This window comes from Strix uralensis, chromosome 6 (assembly GCF_047716275.1).
Source record: "Strix uralensis isolate ZFMK-TIS-50842 chromosome 6, bStrUra1, whole genome shotgun sequence".
NCBI classification, from domain to species: domain Eukaryota; kingdom Metazoa; phylum Chordata; class Aves; order Strigiformes; family Strigidae; genus Strix; species Strix uralensis.
Window position 1 is genome coordinate 39409113 of NC_133977.1, and position 22439 is coordinate 39431551.

Consider the following 22439-nt stretch of genomic DNA (forward strand, 5'->3'; position numbering starts at 1 on the left):
GTTATTTAAGGGCTGGGCAGCTCTGATGTTGTTTTATTGTTTAAAAGTTGAATTAGAAAGCTGATGTTTAAAACAGATCTGTGCTATTCAGAGCCCTGCAGCTGCTTGAGAGAGGTGGGAGCCAGAGAAAGAACTGAACTGCCAGATGGTGAGCACTCAGACTAGCTTCAGGTGCTGGAGAAAACCTAACATGCCTTCAGTGTTATTTAAAATGAAATTAAAAACAGCAGCAGAAAATCACCCTCTAGGTTTTGTTTTTTACTGAGCCATTTCTCTGTGGGTGAATCAGAGACTGATCCAGTCTCCTCTGGAGGTGGCCCTCGCCTTTCCATTGTCTTTGGTTTTTAACCAGGTTCTGAAGGGTCCTTGAAAATCCGTCCTTGGGAGTACTGCAAGGTGAAACTCATCACCCCTCTTGCCCTTCTCACTTAGCAGGAGTCTCTGCTGTCTTCCCTGAAGTAACTCCATCATATGTGCTAAGCCCTAGAAAACTCCTCACAGTTTTGTAAGTAACTCCCTATATATTGTGCTTTGGCTTCTGATCTTTCAATAAACTTGCTTTGAACAGGTCCTCCTAAGGATCTTGTTAGCCCCTTTTTGGGTTGTCAGCAGTTGGTCGGTCCTTACACCAAACTATTCCTCCATGTGCCTTCCCAGAAGCAAGCTCCGACTGATTATCACATTATTAAGATGTTAAAGATGGATGTTGAATTCTAAATAGTATAATTTGTAATGACAGATCAAAACTGATATTAAATAGCCATTGCTTAGGCCCATTAAATATAACTAGAATACGGTAGAGGTGTTTGTTTATTTTCTGAAATGCAATAGGTTGAAAAATTTATTGTTCTTATAGGACTGTGCTAAATTCCCATGGACAGATTAAGTGGTATGTTAAGGTGGTCCGTCTTATTTTTCCTTAATTGCAAAGCATATTTCACAAACAAAACTACACAGTCAGCCAAACCTATTTTGGTTTTAGAAACACCTGATAGGCACGTTTAGAGTTCAGCAACAGGAATTAAAATGTGGGATAGGGATAGGGACAGGGACAGGGACAGGGATACGTCAGAGTGCCAGACTCCTGGCTTTGGTTCCAGACCATCTGTCTCAGAAAGTGCAAGTTTTTAGAGCTCACTGTCATCATTAGTAGAGTAGATATTAAGTTTTAGCATGGTACATATATTACCACACTTTGTCAAAATGTAACATTTAATCTATACTCACATATTGTAATTAGTGTTCGGGAATAAAAGAACAAGGGAAATACCAAACCCTTAATTAATCCCTATTGTCAGTTATCTACATTTTCTAGTGTGGGTGAGAACCACATTTTTTTTAACAGCTGAGTGGGATCTTAACACAGCTGTTTAACATGGCATCACTTGTGAATATAAAACTTTTCTCTCAGTAACTGCTTATGTGTATTGTGCTGACTAAAAATTAAGCCCCTCTGCTGTTTGGATGGTAATGGGTCTCCAGGCTTCCCTTGCTAGATTAAGCAGATCTCTCTGTCATGTCATTAGGGGAGTATGTAATGAAATAAACCTATCAACACCCCTTGAAACAGTGCTATAGAACATCTCCCAGGCTGGGATTCTCTCTCACTTTGTACCTCCACTCCTCTATGAAGTCTTCCTCGGGCACATTGCTCAGGTCGTTGTGACCGATCCCGTCAAAGAGGCCACACAAACCTCTGGTGCTGTTGAAGTCGCTGCCCGGCGTCCTCACTGTTAGACCCATTCCCCACTCACTCACATCGGCTCGAACAAATGCTCCCGAAGGGAACAGGATCTGAAGAGGCAGAAAAAAACCCAGTGAATCAAAGCTGTTACGAAGCTTTTTATGCAATCAAAAATGTCCCTTGCTATAAACAAAAATATCAAAGTAGGATGTTGGTGATGGCGGTGGTAATTTAAGATCATTTAGATACACTATAAATATTTATTTGTGCTATTATTTAACTTGCTTTCAGTTTCTATGAGACTAATATCTGATAGCATTACATAAATATAAAACTGCACAAGTACTTTCTTTTTAAATTAATAATTACATCCATTGAAGTTTTCCCACTGGTAATTTACCAGCTAATTTTTGAAGCAACTTCCATGACAATAAGGCCACCCTTGTGTCTTTGCCTGGGAAATAATTTCTTTTAGATAAACTGCCAAGTTTGAAAAACAGCTTTCTTCCCTCTGAAAAATCGTTTCATTTTCCAAGGCCAGATTACCCAGAAAATGATTGTGTTTTAAAGTGGATAAAGCAATTTTCTCATTAAAGAACTTGTGGTAGGCTTACACTGACCTTTAAAAGTAAAAAAAATCATGAGGTTAAGACAAAGAAGTAACTGTGTGGATAATAGATTTTTCAGATTGGTGTCCCAACCAAATAACACCCCACCCACCCACCCCCAACTCTGTTCACCTGAAATGTATTTTTGTTTGTTTTACAGGTAAAAAGAAAATTATTTTGAAACTGATCTGTGCCAGGAGCGGGGGCAGGAAAACTCTATCCTGATAAGTAACCCTAATATTTTTTTTGGATCCAAAATTAAATGTTTTCAGTTAATCTAAAAAGTACATTAAATAGTTGGAAATATCTCTTTACAATAATTTCAAAATAATTGTTTTCCTTTTTTTAAGTGACCCCTGTCTAAGTATAATTTATTCAGCCAAATAATGTTCATTGCTTTTCTTCCTTTTGGTGGGGATTTTTTGGTCCCTTGTAAGTTCCTCCCACCAAATCAATTCATATCTGTGAAGAAGCAACTAGCTTATATTTGTATTTCTATGCTGGAACCCAGAGTTTACATTTTGGTTGCACAAAATCATAATCATGCCCATATTAGCTTCCCAGTCATCATTTCAGGCATGAGAATACTTTTTGAGGAGCTCTCTGTGAGTGATCTCCTTGTCCAGATGAGCGGAGCAGCAAAGTGCCACTGATTGCAATAACAGCCTGGGACACTATGTTTTGAACTCGGGACCTCTGTGTTTTGATCAGGGCATTTAAAGAATCCTTTTTTCAAAAATATTGGCCTTGGTGAATAATGGAAGTCATCATATAAAACCAGTTCTTTGAATATGCCAGAAGGTCTTGGCTGTACCTTCACCTTGGCTGTATGTTTCACTTCCCAAAGTAAGTTTAAAAAAAAAAAAATAGAACTCTCTAACATAAGCTCAGATGAGTTAGTTTTTTATTAGTGGTTTATTAGGTAGAACAGGAGAACTGCAGTTGACACAGTGTTGGGTAGGACTTGATTTCCTTCTTCAGATAAACATGTGCCTCCTAATTACACGCTTTACTACAGGGAGGAGCATTTCCTACAAGGTTGCGTATAAAATCCTTGCAGTCAGGACTTCATGAGCTGCTTCAGTCTTCTGTGCTGTCTGGATTAATATTTCCAGGTGTGGATTTACTTCAGGAATTTGGAGGGCTGTAACCTTTTCTTCTCCTTCTGCCCCAGGCAAGGTGTCCCATCTCCCACTGAGGACCTTACAACTCCCCAGATTTTCTGTAACCCACCTGGACTGATTGAGACTTTGAAGAAGATTTTTGCGACCTCAGTTTGCAGAGGTATATAGTGACTGGTTGCTGGAAGCTGCTACCTTGCACAGAAAATAGAGTGACTTGATCCCATTCAAAGCATCAGCCTTGAATGGTGCAGGAGCCGTCGGGGAGACGGTGAGGTTGGTGACAGGCAACTCCCGAGCAAATCAGGATGTACCACACACAGCGGTGTGATCAGGGATCATGTTCTTCGCTGCACAGTTCCTACAGATTCCCATTCAGACCGGGGCAAGATTCCTATTTGTGTACAGGGAGTGTCCTGATTTGTTTCACTGAGTCTTCCATGAAGTGTAAATGAGAATAGGGATTCCTTGTTAAGATTGTTCTAGTAATAAAAAAGTAATTATATTGCATTCAGTTGCAAAATGAAATGACAGCTTGTTTCCTGCTTTTTCTCTATTCTATAATTAACAGACTTTCAATTACTACCTTACTAAGATCTATTCCAAGAGAGATCACAAGGAGAGCCAAGCACAGACACTCCCTGAATCATCCTGGCTCTATTGTGGACTTATCTTCACCCAAAACATTTCCTGGCAATGAATCCTGATGATACAACTCCAGGATAAAATTATCTTTTGGCCATAATCTGTGGCTCTTCTCCTCACCAAAGCCCCTGGTGCAGTCTGCTCTTACTCTTCCAGCGATTTCACTGGATTAGTGTGCGTAAGTGATGGCCATATATTTTTTAGGCAAATACTTTAACTTATACCAAATGTTGCACATTTGCAGCTCATTTTCATGGCTTTTGGGTGCTATCTGGATCTGACTAATAATGCCTTACTGTTTCACTCTAAAACTACATTATTCTGCTACCTATGATCTTTCCTTGAATATTTATGTCGCAAACTCTGCAAAGAAATTTGCTTTATGTAATGCGGTTGGGTAGTGCCTAGCATAAACAAACTGAGAGCGGATTGCTGTACTGCAGAGAGTAAGTAACAGCATTGGCACTCTGCTATGTCTCCGAGAAATTTCCAGAGATATTTGTTTTGTTTTGTTCTACAGTTCGTTAAACTAACACTTTAACCAACTTCTTCCCTGCATCTCATTTTTTCGGTACATTTTGCTGCAGGGTCTCTTATGGCTTCAGACAGATATTTTTGTAGCAACTTCATTAATAATTCAGAAATATTGAACTCACGTTTTTAAAGAATAACAACAACAAGAGCACTTAAATATCCACGTACTGTTATTTTTCTCCCTCCGTAGGACTTAAGAATTTTGACATGTGGTGATGCCTCGGTGCTTTTGATGGCTAGGTGGGGTCTGCTCTCCCGAAAATGGCCATTGCAGGTGTCCAGCACCACGGTGTCACCCCCTTCTCGTGCAGCTACACCGCAATTGCAGGCGGTGGCGGAGCGGTGGCCTCCGCAATCCCACTGCCGAACGTGTACTTCAAACGCCCGTGACACACTCTGGCACAAAAGGAAGGTGCCAATTTTATAGTTATCATAACGCCTAAACAAGCAACAAACCAAAAAGAGGAGTTAGAGACCCAGAGCATTCACCTGTGACTGCTGTTTGCTGGTACTTGTACAACAGCGCTCCTTAATTAGACCAGCGTGGTGGCTGGCCTTGAAGGAGGGAAAAAATCAACACACGGGGAAGTGTTTCTCTGGCACCATAAGCAAGGGAACGCCATCACAGTTATTAGCTGAAAGTGCATAAGAATTCATGTGAAAAGTGGGTAGCTGTCTCCCAGCAGCTGCTATGGCAACGGGCATGGATAAAAAGGATAAACATTTGATAAAAAGCAAATGGGAAAAAGTCCCTGCCTCCAGGCCTTAATAAATATGTTTTGGTTCTAACTGGATGCTTTACAGCATGATATTCTTCAAAGCAAAATCAGTGCTCAAATAACCTCTTCTGTGACTAATCACTAACTTTTAACAAGACTGACTGTGGCTAGGTGAATACTGCATGTGAAAAACTGGGATTCTACTGAAAAACCTGTTAAAATGAAGTTGGCTCCCTCCATCTCAAGAACTTCCCTGTAAGCACAACTTTCGCTCTAAATGGTTTGGCATTCAACACAGTGCAGTGTGTTGAACAGTTTGGGACTTTCATTCTTCTCTGTACAGAAAGTCCTTCCTCTATCTGAGTGAGGCCATGAGCAGAATAACTTTAATAACTTTGCAAGTGTTTCCTCTCTGCATGAGCCAGGTAAATCTCCTCCCACCTGCAGCCCCTTGGGGTTCCACAACAGGGGCCTGTGAGAAGATTCTCCTCTGCTCGTTATTTGTTTTCTCACTCCATAAGCTTGTCTTATTCTGACTCTATTTTATGCTAATGTGATGTATAAAAATAAGGAAAACAGTAGCTGTATACTTTATATATGTTGCTGGTGTTTTTTCCTGACAAGCCAACAGCTGCCATCTTTAAAAACAATGGATTATTCTGCTTCCTTTTAAGGCACTGCATTTAGTTTTAAAAATTATTTTTATGAAATTAAGTAATATGGAAACTAAGCTGTAAGCTTATAATAATAAGCTTTATTCTTTTCTACAGTAAAAAAAAGAAAACGTAAAAAGGAATGTATAAAATACCTCAACTAAATAACGGGATTGTTTTCAAGCACTGTCATCCAAACATCAATATTGTTTCAGTCTGTTAATGTTTCCTATACAGAGGAACAAATGGCTCAAGAACCAAGATTTTTTAGCATGCGTATATCTGCATTTTATTTCTCTTTGGAATAAAAGCCATGGAAAACTATGTAGCTTAAAAAAGAGTATGAATTTAAAATCCAGCTGCTTTTCTCTGCTAGAAAACACATCTGACTTTATCTTTCATCTTGAAAACTTAGTGAAGTTGGCCATAAACCGATAAGATTTTGAATGGTTCTGTCTCATCTTATTTTCTAATCAGGTACATAAATCCTAAGTACACTACGCAGATGCTGCTGTAAGATCGATTAGAACTAAGGACAACATAAAAACTCGATAATCTCTTTTAACATCAAGTACTAGCTCCATTTGGATGTCTTCACAGGAGAGACAGAGGAGACAGGATATTTTATGAGAATCACTTTCCACAGTTTCCTTCAACAGGGGGACCCTAGAAGGAAAGGTGTTTAGCGAGGCTGATGGAACATAATGCATCGGAATGGCTGTACTCAGACTAATCAGCTGTATCTGGTAAATAAGACTGTATTAGCATATGCATATAAATATCATTGCAGTTATGGGAGCTATTTACTGCTTAATAAGCATTGACAGTGGACCCAATCCAACTCTCCTGGAAGACACTTAGAGTCCTTCAATTAAGTCATGGCATAGATTGCAGAGCACATTAGAAATCTGCAATGTGTCTAAATTGAAGCTTTCAGCTGCCTTTGAATTACTTGAATGGATAATTGAATGTAGTCAGGTAAACTTTTGTGGTGTTTATACAACTGTAATTGTGATAATGATTCTTTGGACAACATTTGAGAAATTGCTTGTGGCACTAAAAGCATGGAGCAAAGTTACTGGAGCTCTTGCATGAGGGAGCTCTGACTGTTCTTTGTGAACCGAGCACCACAGCTTATGTCGAAATTGCCCTCCACAGTGCACTTCCCCACCCTTCTTCCCTAATAGTCTGAAGCAGTGGAGGTACTGGGGGGAAAGGTGTTCCCTCCCTCCCCATCTATGTGTTTGGGTTGTATTTTAAGGGGTGCGGCAAGTTCTTGTCCCAGTGTGAAGTCATGGCTCAAGTTGTGCTCTTAAATCCAAGAACTATAAACCACTCCTAAGTCTTTGGTTATGACAGTGTGATGCTATAGGAATCATTTCTGTTGGTTTATTGTAAGAGAGGGACAGAGGGAATATAAATATAAACAATTACTACTAGTAGCATTAGATTAACTATCACAATACATTTACTATTCACCAAGCTACACTTCATCTCTTTAATTCAGTTATTATTGTGGCTGCTCCTAAAGATTTTCCACCACAGTTTTGCCACCAAATTATCTGGTTTGTTGACGTGTCCCTCCAGGCTCCCTCTTTCCTTCCTGGTAAGAACTATTTTATGCTAGTTGTGACCCTAGGAAGTGCTGGGTGATGCTGGAGGATGTTCTCTGGTTTCAGAGTGCTTATCGCTAAGGACTGCTCATGTTCTTGGGGAGCAAAGCTGCTGGGTTATGCCCAGCAGGCACTGGATGCTTGGGGATTGTCCTGACTTCGGCTGGGATAGAGCTAATTTTTTCTTCTTAGTAGCTAGAATAGTGCTGTGTTTTGGATTTGGCATGGGATTTGGTATGAGAAGAATGTTGGTAATATATTGGTAATACACTGACAGAGACGTTTAAACTTCTACAGACTATCAAAAAGAACAGCACCTCTGGAAGGACTACTCATGCCCAAGACTTAGTTGTGGGCTGCTATGGCAAATGCCATTAAAGCCAACCAGAAGTGTCAAGCTGTGCAAGCTGAGGGATTTTGTGATTGTGCAGGAAATGGTGCCATTGCCCCTGTGATAATATTGTTGGATGGATTAATGTAAATGTTTGAGAAATCTGAAAATATTTTTCCTTTTTTAAGGTAAAATGCAAAATAACATGAGTGATATATATAGTTCACCAATCAAGAAATATTTCCCTTTTTATATTTTGTCTTAAAGGGATTTTCTGCATATTTAGTTTTAAGCTAGTACTTCATATTTAAGAATCTACAATTTACAGCATGAAAAGCTTTTATATTTATAATGTGCCATAACTAGTAATGAGGGCTATACTTTTGCTTTACCAGGCTTTCACGTTTGTTTAATTTAGAAGGTACTTTGCTATAAAAGGAAGTGCTCTCTCTGGATTTTAGCTAGTATAATTAACGCTATTTCACATCTATGCTCTAATATACACAAATTGATTGTGCTTACACTGTAAAATATGACACATTCTTCTTTGATTTTTCAGTCACTTCCTTTGGTCAAAAGAATGAAAAGATTACAAGATAAATATTTCTACAAGAATATATTAGCAGGAGGCACACCAAAGGGGAGTGTTATCATTAGAAGTGGGAGTTAGGTATTTCAGTTGTCTAATGAATAGCTAACTACCTCAGATGTAATGTGAGCTCAGTATGTCAGATTAAAAACCATTGAAAACATTGCTATAGAAGTTAGAAAATGAAGTATTATTGTAAATTCTCACAAAAACCCCTATACATTGGAAGTGACCATTTCAGTAGGAAAATATTACTACCAAAAAAAAATTAAGTCTTCCACCTTTTGATTTTCATGCCATTTTTCAATTTCCCAGCAAATCAGCTAAAGAAATTAGTGAAATATTTTTATATTAAGTTAAATTTTAAATTTTTATTGCTTTTCATTTAAACTTTGGAGACCGAGAAAGTTTCAGTTTTCTATTTTCATGTTTGTTTTCATCCTTGCTTTTCCACATTGTGTATTTTTCCTTATTTTGCCATTGTTAATGGGAAAGTCAAAGAAGGTAAGCAACTCTGTGGAAGGCAGGAGTATGTTTATGTGAATGTCTGTTTGCGTAGAAAACACTCCTACCATTTTGCTGTTGGCAATGCTCCCCATCTTCAGACTTCCCCTTGCTTTCCATGTGACAGCCCTTCAGTGAGCCATCCCCAGGACTCGAATGGGTGGAAAGGGTGCCAAAGCGACAACTGATCACCACCCATCCACAGCAGCTCTGCCTACAATATTTTGACCTTAGAGCCTGCTCTCTCCTCATAAACTGACCTACAGGTTTTGTGGTAGAACAAATGGATTTCCTTGGGTTATATGGTTTGATGGATGATCTGCTGTTGATCTCAGGAGCAGTTTTGATAGTTTAAGCTTTGTTTGCTGCCAACTTTGTAGCCATAGAGAAGTGGGTAAAGGCTGCTATTTCCTTTGGTTCTCTTTGACTAATTTTGGATGTTTCTTCTCTTTGCTGTGTAATGTTCTCACCTGAGCCTGTGCCTACAGATCACTTATAGTCAACAAAGCTCCGGATGACCAGGAGCTGATGCTCCACTCATCCTCTCAGCCTATTGCTTCATAGTCCCTAGAAGAAGTTTCTCAGCTTTTTCTCTTCTCTTGCTTTGCTGTTTACAATCTGCAGATCGATCTCTTTCTGATACTTTTTTCATTATTGAGGGACACTCATATGGTTTCTTATTTGAGCCCACAAGCTTTTTTTGTACAATACTTCCATTCACAATACCTAAGGCATACCTCATTTCAAACATGATTTCCCACCATGTATCCGTTCATAACCAAATGGGAATGCTTCAACTCCATACCTCTGTGTCAGCCTTTGTCTTTAGCTTATAGGTTTGTACCAGGACAGAAGCAGGAATTGCATTCCCCGCTCCTTAAATACAGAGCTTTAAAATCATTTGCTAATGTGTTAACATTCTTTTGGATAGGCAGACAGAGAAGTTGCTTAACTGATGTGTAATAGGGTGGCATAATCATTACAATAATTGAAAGAGAAATTATTTACAATAATAAATGGGAATATAAGTAGGAGTAATGGGACTGTGAAATGATGGGTAAGAAACTTGGCTGAATATCAAGAAGTGATATATCTTAGTGAAATAACCTAGTTATTGAGATGGCAGAGGCCCCATCAGCCTGGCTCATTTAAAGCTACACTGGACAGAGCAGTAATGAACGTCTGTCCACATGGAAGAATTGTGCAGTTATCGAGGGGCCAAGTTAATCCTGGGATTTTTCTGTTTCAAGGCTGCCTGACTCTGAAGCAAGATGCCACAGAAGGATGGGCTTTTCCAAACTCCCTGTGCTCAAACAGAATCATAAATTGCTTAGAAGCATTTCTGTGTGCTATCAATAACAGGACTGCAGAATGAGTTATTCAAATAAAATTGCTTTATTTTGCTTTAGACCTTTTTTCCCATGGAAGAAATGTAAAAATGTGCTAGGTGGCTGAGAGCATTCCCCCATTCCAAGAGGCACTTTTCAGTAATTTATGACTTCCTAAACACAACAACCTGGCAGATCACTGTCCATTCTTAGCTATAAATCAGAAGGGAATATTTTAGAATATAAATGTCTAGACAGTTTTGAAATAATATTCTAATCTAGTTTAATATCCCAGAGTTGAAATAATTGCAGATACCTGAGGCATGGGAATGTCTTTGCACCTCTCATAGCTCTTCCGCAGCTCCTACATATCAAGCAACCAAATTTGCCTGAAACAAGTGCCTGACTACATTATAAATGGTATTCAGGAAAGCAGGAGGAAAACTGGAAAGCCCTAGATGTGCACAGCTAATCTCCTAGCTGAGACCACTCAGTTTAGGTGAAATCTTTATTTGAGGCAGACACATAACCTTTAATGGAGTCACTGCCTTTCTTACTCACATTTCATCGACAGATTTCTTCAGCTTTGACGTCATTTCACATGATACCTCCAGAGCATGCTGGACTGAAATTGGGACATTAGGATATCAAAATTAGAATATCACGCCTGCTGAGCCCCTGTGGATGTTGTGCACCTAAAGTCATTATCTGTGCCATTAGGAGGTTAACGGCAGAATGACAAACCTGGAATGTGATCTGAAATGTTAGCAACTTTGGATCAGATGTGCCATATGCAAACTTTAAAAACTTTCCGTTATGTTAAATAGCTGGAGTAAATATATTAATGAATGATTAGGGAAGTTAAACCGAAGAAAAGTTTTGCACAGTACAGACTGTCAGACACAAAGAGACCACCCTTGGCTCAGTAAGTCTTTAAGCAACTTATTGCTGGATATTACAGGAGGACGTCTGGGCAGTACAGGAGGATGTACAACTTTATTTTTGCACTCTTTTCCTGATATTTGCCACTTATCATGTCTGGACTTCTTTTATCTGAGACTGTATGGCCATCTTTATGTGTTTTTGGTTGTGATTATGACTGTCAACTCCATGGTAGATGCAGCTGTGCATAAACCAGGTCTGGAAGTAGAAGAATGCAAGAGCATCCTTGGGCTGAGGGGTTTTCCATCAGGTGTCACTGAACTGCTGGGAAGGACCAGGTTGTCCCTGCATGCCGTGCTGCTACAGAGGTGCGATGGCTTACGTGCATGGAACTGGGGTGTCTCTAACACGATGCCACATGGTGTAGACACCCTCTCAAAGTCATTAATGACGGTTCTATTTGAAGAACATTTTGGAATTTGACATTTATCTTGTAAAAATTATTCAGACACAAAACCATTGCTGCTTCAAGATTAATCCTTTTCTAGTCCTTTTGTTAAAAGTGGTATAAACAGCTGGAAGGAAACCATGTATGTTATTGAAGCATTACTTTAATCACTATAAGCAAACTAGTACAACGCTCTTTTGATATTCTAATGTAAAACCAAATGCACGCTACATTCAGAAACTGAAAACTGCAGTAATTGAGCAAAATTATTTCAAAGTAGAATACTCACCATCCATCAAATGTGATAATGTGTGGATCAGTGAAAGAGTAGCAGTTCCCTGTTGGGAGGTCTTGAACTGTGACCTAGTTAAAATGAAATGTGTAATGAATACAGTCTACACAGCAGTTTTTCTTCATTACTGTTCCTCACAAAACATTAGGGGCAGGATTCATGTGTCAAGTACAAACTAAAATCTGACTTCTAAAACATGATTGTGTATGGGTACAAAATAGGCTTCACTTTCAAACAACGGAGTTTAATCACACGCAATAAGGGAGTTCAAAGTGCTCCTATTCCACCTGATGTAATGCACTGTCTTTCTTTATCTGGTAAAAAGTGAAGCTTTTTTATTAAAATTTTTGCTAAGAAGTATATCATTCACTGAAATTATCAAGAGAGTAGACCGCTTATTAAATTGTACTAATTGTAATGCCTGAAGTATGGTATAAGGTATGCTGTAATTAAGTAGCATTAGCATATTTTAATACTAGTCATTGCCTGTCCCCTAATTTGACCTTAGATTTCCCGATATAGCATCTGAATGGTTGACTTATATATTTGATGTGCAAGTTATTGATTGGGTACTGGTGATGAGGCCCCAAATCAGGCTGCTGGAGCTCTCCGCTTTCGGCATGTGAACAAAAGAGGGAAGGATCTACTATAGCAACAGAGATCTTCAGCTGCATCAGCCCTTAGTTACTTGGACACAAGCTGGGTCACAGATGAGGTCTGAGTGTCCTGGTGCCCTACAAGGAGCAGATATGTCTGCAAAAGCCAGAGGTAGGACAACTCCCTTTGAAGTTGCAATACCTGAATCTCCAGCAGTGCTGGACCTGCATTGCCACGTCTGCTCAAGGGGATGTTTTTTTCATGGCTGACTACTCTGCTATCCAGTTCTCAGAAATGCAAGACTGGGTTGTGCAGTGATTTGCAATACGAAGAGCTCCCAGCCATACTGGTGGGAGTGACGAAGTGTTATGGTTTTCCCATATCCAGCCTGCCAGGCTGATTTCTTGGCCAGTGCTGTTAATTCTTTGCTTGCTCTTTGCCCATGAGAAGTCCAGAGGTGCAATTCAGTTAGTTCTACCATGATCCGCAGAGCAGGGAAGAAGAATGGCTGCTATATCCTTGTGCAGTCTTTCAGTGACAAAGCAGAACTTAGGTTTTAGGAACAGTGGTGAAATTAAAGAAATGAATGAGGGTGAAGATAGACCCACACTTCCTGACAAAATTCCTCACCTGTGGCAATACATCATCTGTATTTCAAAATGCACCTTAACCATCACACAGACACTGCTTAGACACCCACCAGTGCCTGACATAACAAACTATTAGAGTGATGGTCTTGAGGACTGAAAACTGAACAACTCTTTGAACAGCATTTTGATCTGAGGTCAATTGTATCATTTGTATCTACAGTGTGATATAAAGAAGTCTCAGAATTTTCCCATTTTCTCCACGGCTGCTACCTTCCTAAGTAAAACCTTTGCACGAACAAAACCATGTGGCCCTTTCTGCTCTGCTTTACCAGCAGAGGATGCATGTCCTAGTTGCAGGCGGTATTAGTTTGATGAAAAAATCCACTTTATCAGGTTTCTGAATGTGTCAGGATGTTCTGTCCGCCATTTCCGTTCAATTTTCAGATAAATCAAAAATATTTGAAAAAGTCTGAGGGACTAAAGATTATGTCGATTTTAATGTATGGATTTTTCCTTGATATGTTGCAGGAACTGTGTTACATTAATGCCTCTAATTAACTGCAAAGCAGCAACAGGGAAATGGGGGGGAGGGAAGGTAATGTCTATTATGTTTCCATAGATCAAGTTTTAACTGAGATAGATGGAATTTATTATTAAAATTGATTAATTCCATTTCACACTTGCTACATTTTCATATTTTAATGAAAACATTTGTAAGTCCAAGAAAAAATATGGGTATGTGAGTGCACTATACTGAATTAGCTGCAATTTCTGATTTAAGAATCTTAGAAGGTTTAAGAAGCCTATGCTGCAGACGAAAGGATGCAGTCCCATGCTAGGCATTTTACCTTTGAAGACAAAAATTCTTTTGGTCCAGCTCAATGTTATTTACTCATGAGCAAATCCACAAAACTTAGGGCAGTGAAATTATAGATTTCATTGGGGGTTTGTTTTCGGTTACTTAAGTATACCATCTTGGATGTGCCACTGCTCTGAGAAATTTAGCTGAGCCAAATCTGTGCTCTGGTTTATTCTCTTGGGCTGTGGGACTGTGGCTCTCAAACCTCCCAGCTGAGGCCCTGAAACAACTTCACAGAAAATGGGGCGGTTCCTGCTCACCACGCTCCTTTGGCCAAGTTTTCTGCAGGGAAAACATGGCTTGTTTCCCTGATGGCTTCTTATTATTTTTATTTTGGACATTTTGTACAGGGATAAATGAAGAGACAGAGCAGCTGCCTGTGTCATCAGAAGTGTCCTGGTGATTCCTGGCACTGGCTGAGTCCCGGTCCTCCTTTCTCATTACCAAGGCACTTTCTTTCCTCTGCCTTTTCAGAAACTGTTCTCCAAACCTTTGGTTTTCCCTCTCCCTCTTTCTTGAAAAGGTGCTAATTCCCTAACCCAGGTTCTCCCTCTCTCCTCTTCCAGCATACACAAACACACCTGGTTACATCTATAATCCAGCTGTTGGCCTGGATGTGCTGTCTAATAGTCAAACCTAGATTTGTCAAAGCACAAGGCTTTACATGTTAATGTTTTTGGTGTATAAAGAGGCTGTTTTGGTTTACTCTGCTGACAGCAGTCCCCAAATGTTTATATGGTTAAGGTTTATCATAGTTTCATTTTTTTGATACTAAACCTCCCACTGAAATTTGACACTTTTCCCAAATTATTTTAGGACCTGACCTTCACATCCTTGGGTGTGTAAGCCCTCCAAAGCAAATCCCTCCATCCGACTGGCTCAGTTCTGATGTGGCTGATGCGGTTCCCATCCTGAGCAAAGTCTGTCACGGCTGTCACTGTCAGCGTGGCTGCTGCACAGCTGCTTTCTGAGCAGGGCGCCCGCAGCAGATCCACCTGGCATGCTGAAAGGGCGATGTTTGGGGGCCCCGGTAATTGGCTATCTAAAATGAACACGAACACCGAGTCTGACAAGAGTTATCCAAACAGTTGCCCATACCCTGTTTACCATACAACACAAATGTTTTCACATTCCAGGACACACATGCCTTAAATCATATGGGTTTTGCATGAAGACAGTGACTCAATGACTCAACCTGGCACCCCTCTGCACATTTTACTATGCTTTTTTTTTTTTTTTTCTTTTTTTTCCCTGGCAGTAGACAGTTTACTAAAATTCAGTGGTGCTTTTCTTTCCACAGGTGCTAATATTTCTGGAATGACAGTCTTATCTTTATGGGTCCATGCCCAGGGAATGAAGATGAGTAGTTCTCATGACAAAGAAAGAGATGAGTCTGTGTTTCTGGAAAGCATTTATCTTTCATGACCTTTATTATAAGGAGGTATCTGCTGGAGTTATTTCATTTAAAATAAACAGCTTTTTTGATCTGGGAAAGGAGGGTTCTTGAGTCAGTTTTTAGTGAACTTTGAATCCACAACAGGATGGCAAATGCAGTAGATTTGTATTTGTATTTTTGTCTTAACTAGGTTATGGTGCTTTACTTTCCAACTTGTAAAGCGATGGTAGTTTTATTTCTATCTTTCACAGAGGCATTGTGAGGCTAAATTCACTAAATGAAGGTGGAAAATTAATAAGCTATGATGGTACTGGCTATGCAAGTATGTGTGATGGGTAGGGAAGTGATGGGTGGTGACAAAATCAATACGGCAATGGAAACCCAAGACATTCTTGCAGCTCTGCCTCTGCACTTCGTATCTTTCCTCAAGGGACCTCTTCTAGCAGCAAGACTCGTAGTGTCTTGGGTCCTGATTTCTCTTGGGTCCTGACCTTTCACGATGAAGTCTCAGGTAAATGACAAACCTGGATTTTTATTTCCATAGATGTGTTTTTATTTACAAACACTGAGTTATCATAGAATGGTTTGGGTTGGAAGAGACCTTAAAGATCATCCAGTTCCAGCCCCCCTGCCATGGGCAGGGACACCTTCCACTAGCCCAGGTTGCTCAAAGCCCCGTCCAACCTGGCCTTGAACCCTTCCAGGGAGGGGGCAGCCACAGCTTCTCTGGGCAACCTGTGCCAGTGTCTCACCACCCTCACAGGGAAGAATTTCTTCCTTCCTGCTACTATGATAGCATTTAGTTTTGAGCCATCTGATCTGCATTTTACATAGCGTGTATCTGCTCTTCAAGAAGTCACCCAACCCTCCATGAATTCTTTGGTGGCTAAAAAATGAAATTGTGGCCAGTGAGAATCTCACTGATGATTTAGGACAGCCAGCGTTTGTGCCGAGTATTAAGTTTTCTGTCCCAGACCATTAATTATCAGCTGAAAGGAACGAAGTTCTAGAAATGGTGGCAATGCAATTAATCTGATATGAAAATAAGTGATTTTCATATAATTTTTCCCATTTGTAGAATTGCTTAATAATTTATAGGAGATGGCATTCAAGTATTTTAAGATGGTATTTCTAACATGATCAAATAATCAATGTTTTATTCCTTATGGAAAAGACTCATAAAATATAATTTAAATTAACCCTGTAGAGGTCTGTAGGAACTGAACTAAAAACCTACAAATATTAATAGCATATTATCTCTCATATCAAATCCTGAAAGGCTGCCTCCCATCTTATAGAAAAGTCCTGTCTTATTTTCAAGGTTCTTGATTCAATTAAATTGGAGGTTTCCATGAGGAATAGTTATTGCCATTACAGCCCCATGAGCTGTGCTCACAACCCAGAACAAAAGTTTAAAATCAAAGAAAATCATCTTGTCAAAATAGTAATGATAAACTTAACAGAAGCTGAACTCCACTGGCGCTGCTGTGCTTTGGCATTCATTATGATATTGTCTGAACTTGGAGAGATATTTCTGTGCTTGTAATTAGCTTTCTTATCACTTATTCCCTACATAATTAGCACAACACTGTTGTCATATGGATTCAGTCAGACAAGGAGCTTGTCAGTTAATTATTTCGGTATAAACGAATCTCAGCTAAAATTGTTTTTATTTTCAATTCATAGCACCGTGGCTGACACTATGTTTTTCAGAAGTCCACAGTGTTCCTTCAGATAAACTAACGGACCCTAAAGACAATAAAGGCACAAAACAACCATGTGGTTATGCAAACACCCATCAGAAGTTACTCAACCTTAAGCATATATAGATATCTCAACTGATCATAAACGGCCTGTGTCATTCAAGGAAATAGCCTCAGGATGAATCAATCAAGGGCTACAGCTGGTTATTAGTTTAAGATGCAGAATTGAGTTGATTAAAACTTATGGAAATTTTCCACTTCAGTGACAACTTCCTTCAAAGATTAGTTAATTGGTCAAGCTGTGCCTCCATGGCACCTCTTGGCACCAACACATCAAGCCCACTGACAGTTTGAAAATAAAGCTGCTTCTGCAAGTCTTGCCTCCCCTCTTTCTTCCAGTCAAATGCACGTTGTGGGACTGGAGAAGACCCTGGCAAGGGGTCAGCCTCAGTCTCAGTCTAATCTATTGAACTCAGGCTCCCCTACTTGAGAGCTCCTGGACCATGCATTCGTTGTCAGTGAGATTTTGAAAGGCTTTACTGATGCCTAAGAAAATGTGAGTTTAAAAAAAAAAAAAAAAATGACCTTGAGAGTTTACGTGTCTAATTCTCATTTGATCTTCCCAAATGGTAGGTGTCCAAGTTACTTGGAGTCTGTGGGGACGTCCCACCACACACCAGCCTGGGCTCTTAGCTACCTCAATATCTAAGAAAATCTGTTCCCGTGAACTCAGCGGATGTTTGCCTGATGGACTGGCAGAGACTCTAAGCCAAGAGCAATATGTAGAACAGAGCAGCACTGAGCCATGGAGAAATGCAAAGTACTCCACGTATGAGAGCCAACACAGCTGCTGGAACCATAAGGTGCCGTTCAGTTTAAGAACATTGTGTTATGATACCAGTTGAATTATTTTTTGCTTCTGTCTAAGCACTTGGCTGATGATGGGGAGAGAAAGGAGAGGGAAATATCAGGAACTATCTGGGGTTTGCCAACATTTTTTTAAGCTCACTTTTTGTGGGTAGAGAAACTGTGGCTGTAACCCTTCTCTAAACATTTTTCTCATTGAGTCACTTATGGAAGACAAATAACTGTCTTGTTAGAAAAACATTTGGGTGTTTTATTTAGTGCAAATGCAAAGTAAATATATATATATGTCCCCCTTGGTTAGACGTGATATTCCACCAGATTAACCTGAGGAAAGCATTTACTGATTAAAAGGGCAAGAATTTTCTAAGTGACATTGTCAATGTTTTCAAGTAAAAAAAAAAAACACATTTAGAAAGAGAATAATATATAAATATAAGAATGATTTTTTTTCTTCTGTATTAAGTTAGACAAGACCTGTAAACCAGCAAAAGAAAGAAAAAAGGTTTCAGTACACATTTACTGAATAATAAATCTGCAGGTGAGCTTCTTATTGATAATTAATGAAATTATTCTACCTAAAACCATTATTGCTACAAAAACTTAAAATGGAATTTTATGCTTCTGGAATTTAAAATAAGTTCTTCTACTCATAGTTATTTCATCCATAAATCTCAACGGACTACCATTCAGGTTATTGCTAGTCAGACTTTTTTTTCTCAAAAACTTGCATGATATTATCATCTATTTTATTTTGCAAACAAATATATGGCCTAGTTTGTTGATTTTTTGGCTTCTGTCATTTGTTGTTATTTACATCTTATAATTTCTATTAGAATCATTGTAACATAAATACAGGAAAAAGTAACCACATTGATTCGATGTCGATATGTATCACTCTTACCCAAATCCTCAGTACTTAGCTGCAAAGTAATTTTACAGGAGTCATCATGCCCAGGACAGGCAATGGGTATAGTGCTCAGAATGGTCAAAACATGCTCTTTGCCATCCTCTGCAACTTGTAGTGATTCTGGTGAAAACTGGAAATAAGAAAATAATTTTTAGATCATTTTGACAGATTAATTAGACAATACTGATATTTATGAAATTTTGAGTGTTTTAATTAATTATGAAAAGACATAATTTCTTGTAAAATAATAATAATCTTTGCAATAGTCCTCATAATAATAATAATCTTTGTAATAATGATCTTCAAATATACAAGGTGAAATTGGGCTTAAAATACCTTAACATTCTTGGCAATTAAGAAAATGTTTGCTGTTGTCATATATAGTGTCTAATTGCTTCTCATCTCCTAAACTCAAACCAGATTTTTATTAAGTCTGAAATGATACTATATAATTCATTAATTTTTAATATCCCTGGTTAAAAGGAGCTCCTATTCCAATGGACTAGGAGAAATATCATGGCCTAAAGTATAGCATTACCTCATGGTCATGGACTCTATGTTTGCACTCTGCCCCAGGTGCAAATTGAGTGCAATTTTTGCCCAATTCCTCTTCCCTCCTATGGCAGGAAGAAGGATTTCTTCATACATAGTATATTAGAGCTTCAGTGGCTCATGCTCCAGGGAGAGAGCTCGGGTTGTGCCATATCTGTCTGTCTGTTCTACTGGGGCAAGAGCACCCAGGGCTAGTCAGAAATGGGAATTTCCATTCCCTGGGAAATTCTGACATTTCCAAAAAGAACAACACTGTTCTTCAAATGTCACATAGAATGGGCTGGCAGATTTTTCAAACATGTGGAGGCATGAAGCTTAGATACTCAGAAGATCTCAAAATCTCCTGGACTGCCAGACTGACAGTCTAATCCTTGAGTGGGATTAGACCTGTTTTTTGCACTCAGTGTGAATATATCTCCAGCAATTTGATTTTTGTAGTGCTTGACCATAAAATGATGGATAAGAATTCATTTTTATCTTTACTTTGTTCTGCCTTGGTTACAAAAAGATTCTGCATCCTTGTAGGTGTGTTGTCCCATTATACATAAGCACCAGAGTACTTTGGGGTGTATTTACTAGAAGATGTAGTTTTGCACATTCTTTACGGTGCATTAGTGTCAACACCTGCACTCGGTGCTGATGGGTGCTGCAGGGCATTTTACAAACATACTGAAAGCCATATAATTTATTAAGACATTTTCTCATAGTGAACATAAAAGTAGCACTGATTATGATGATCAGGGCTTATGTTTCTGTGTCTTGTTTTTCAGAGCATGTCAGATAATGTACAAATATTCCCTAGGGGATACGCCAAGTCAGTAAATCTGGGCCATTGGCATTACCTTAATCCCGGCATAGAAACCTTTGCTCTCTTCAGGCAATGACTGCTGCTCAGGAGTGTCCCTCGTAAAAGCGGTGACAGTGCAAAAGACCTGTAATAAATACAACAGCATATGCTATAGCTTTTCTTGAAGAAAATTCATATAATTATGCATCTTCCTGTTGATCAGAGTTGCTAAGCTTTTTTACTACTGTTGAAACACATATTGGGATTTTAGGCTTTAAAAATGTTTATGCATAAATCTTGAGATTTGGAAGAATTTTTGATGCATTTAATAAGCAAACATGGCTTCTGTCTCAATAATTAATAACACTGAATGCTTACAATGTGTTTTCTTCTGCAGTTTATCAAGCACCTTGGTTAGTGATATTAACTCATTTTAATTAGGAAGAATTACATCGTTCATAGATGTTCCTGTCAGGATTAGCCCTTGGGATCCCAGACTTCAGTCTGTCCACTGGATCAAATATCCCCTCTCTGTACCATGTTTGTAAGTGGGTTTTTTTATTTAAATTAGTTTGACAGTCATCCAGTCTCAGAGACTGCTTCAGCAATATAAGAAGCTCCTTTTTTTTTTTTTTTCTTATTGCATTATAAAAGATGATGCCTACGGGGTAAAAAAAAAATAATAAAAATTCCCCCAAAACAAAAAATTCCACCAAACACAATGTACCAGGCCATTTATGTTTTATTCCTAGCACAGTCACGCAACCTTTATCTCTGCTGAGCCTGCATACCATCTGCCATCTTAATGTTTCATTGGTTTCAGAAAACTCAAACTGCTAACATCATTTCTAGGATCATAAGATTAAACTACAGAAATTTTCCTTAAAGCAAACGACAATAGGCTCTGAAACTGTAGTTCTGATTTTTTTTTTTTTGGTCTCTTCTCAGAAATGGAATAACAGATTGTAACATACTAAATCAATTCCAAATAGTCAGATGGCGTATTTATAGCAACTGCCTTTTTTAAGCCTCAAGTAACCCATGAGGAGGAATCGGATCAATCTAATTTATTTTCCGTTGTGATAAACTCTTTTTGACGGATTTTCCAGCACCACCCACCGGCCATGCTGCTCTTGCTAGTTCTCACCTGCCGGCTCAGGCACAACACTCATGACCAGTAGCAGCAAAACAGGCTCAAACCCAGAATATTCCCATATTCATATGGTCAGGGGGTGTACGTGGCATACCACTCTGCAATATTTCTTTTACCACTCTAAAAATCCCTCTTCATTACCATCAAGCCATGATTTTCCTCCAAACTGAAGAATCCTCTTTCCTAACCCATTTGCACACAATGAAGATGCCCCACCGGCAATGGAGAGTCATTTTTATGGTGATGGGGAAAATCAAGTGTTTTCTGTGCTCTTCAGTGGATTATTTCCAGCCCAGCTCAGTCCCAGGTTTATGTGCTTTTTAAGCTGTTTTTACCTCATAAAGTTTCTCATTCTTTTGCTGACAGCTCCAGCCAGTTTGACCCAGTGAAAATGGTGTTATTTGTTCCGTTAACTAGATAGAAGCCTTGAGGTCCTACTGGGCGTACTGGGGGAAAAAAAGACATGGGCCTTACAGAGACGCTTTACAGTTAAAATTCCTCAGATACTTCATAGTTAGCAAGTTTGCCTCCAAAGAAGAACAAGTCGTTGTCTCCTCAAGGTAATAGACCCTGTTATCATTAGATATTTATTATCTCCAAGCATTCCCTAAAGGCTCATGTTCAACCTACAGAGTTTTCAAAGCATTCTTCTGATGGGAAGGCAGAAGGCAAGCGTTGATCTTTCTCCTGCTGCTTCTCCTACAGCTGCCACAGAGGGAGTCTGCAAAATCAGGATCTGACAAGGTGGTGACAATAGAGAAACAGTTCAGATAATATATATTCCCCCCTATTAAATAAAAACTAATACCGATCATCTTGCAGAGCTCACTGAGCAAATCAAATGCACCTGCATTGCAGATACAATATTTACATTTGCCGGGCTGTTTGCACTTTTGACTTCAATGCTTTTTACCAAAAATGTTCACATGGAGACTTCCCTGTAAGCACCCCACGTGGAGCATCCCTGACAAGGAGGGAGCTGTAGTGAGAGGCAGCAGGGCTGTGCATGAGGATGCCCAGCACCAACGGAGGCATCTCCCAGTGATCTTCACCAGAGTGACATCCTGGGAAATGTCA

At 39.2% G+C, this 22439-nt stretch overlaps 1 protein-coding gene across 1 annotated transcript in view; it reads right to left on the bottom strand.

Moving 5' to 3' along the window:
• The window catches only part of LOC141945495 (von Willebrand factor D and EGF domain-containing protein-like), a 188259-nt gene that overhangs the window by 105981 nt on the left and 59839 nt on the right, over positions 1–22439 (bottom strand). The window contains exons 5-10 of the mRNA XM_074873778.1: positions 20265–20354; positions 18865–19000; positions 14822–15039; positions 11949–12022; positions 4761–5031; positions 1616–1794 (exon numbers count right to left, since the gene is read on the bottom strand). Coding sequence (XP_074729879.1) covers positions 1616–1794; positions 4761–5031; positions 11949–12022; positions 14822–15039; positions 18865–19000; positions 20265–20354 — 968 coding nt within the window. The remainder of the gene's footprint in view (positions 1–1615; positions 1795–4760; positions 5032–11948; positions 12023–14821; positions 15040–18864; positions 19001–20264; positions 20355–22439) is intronic.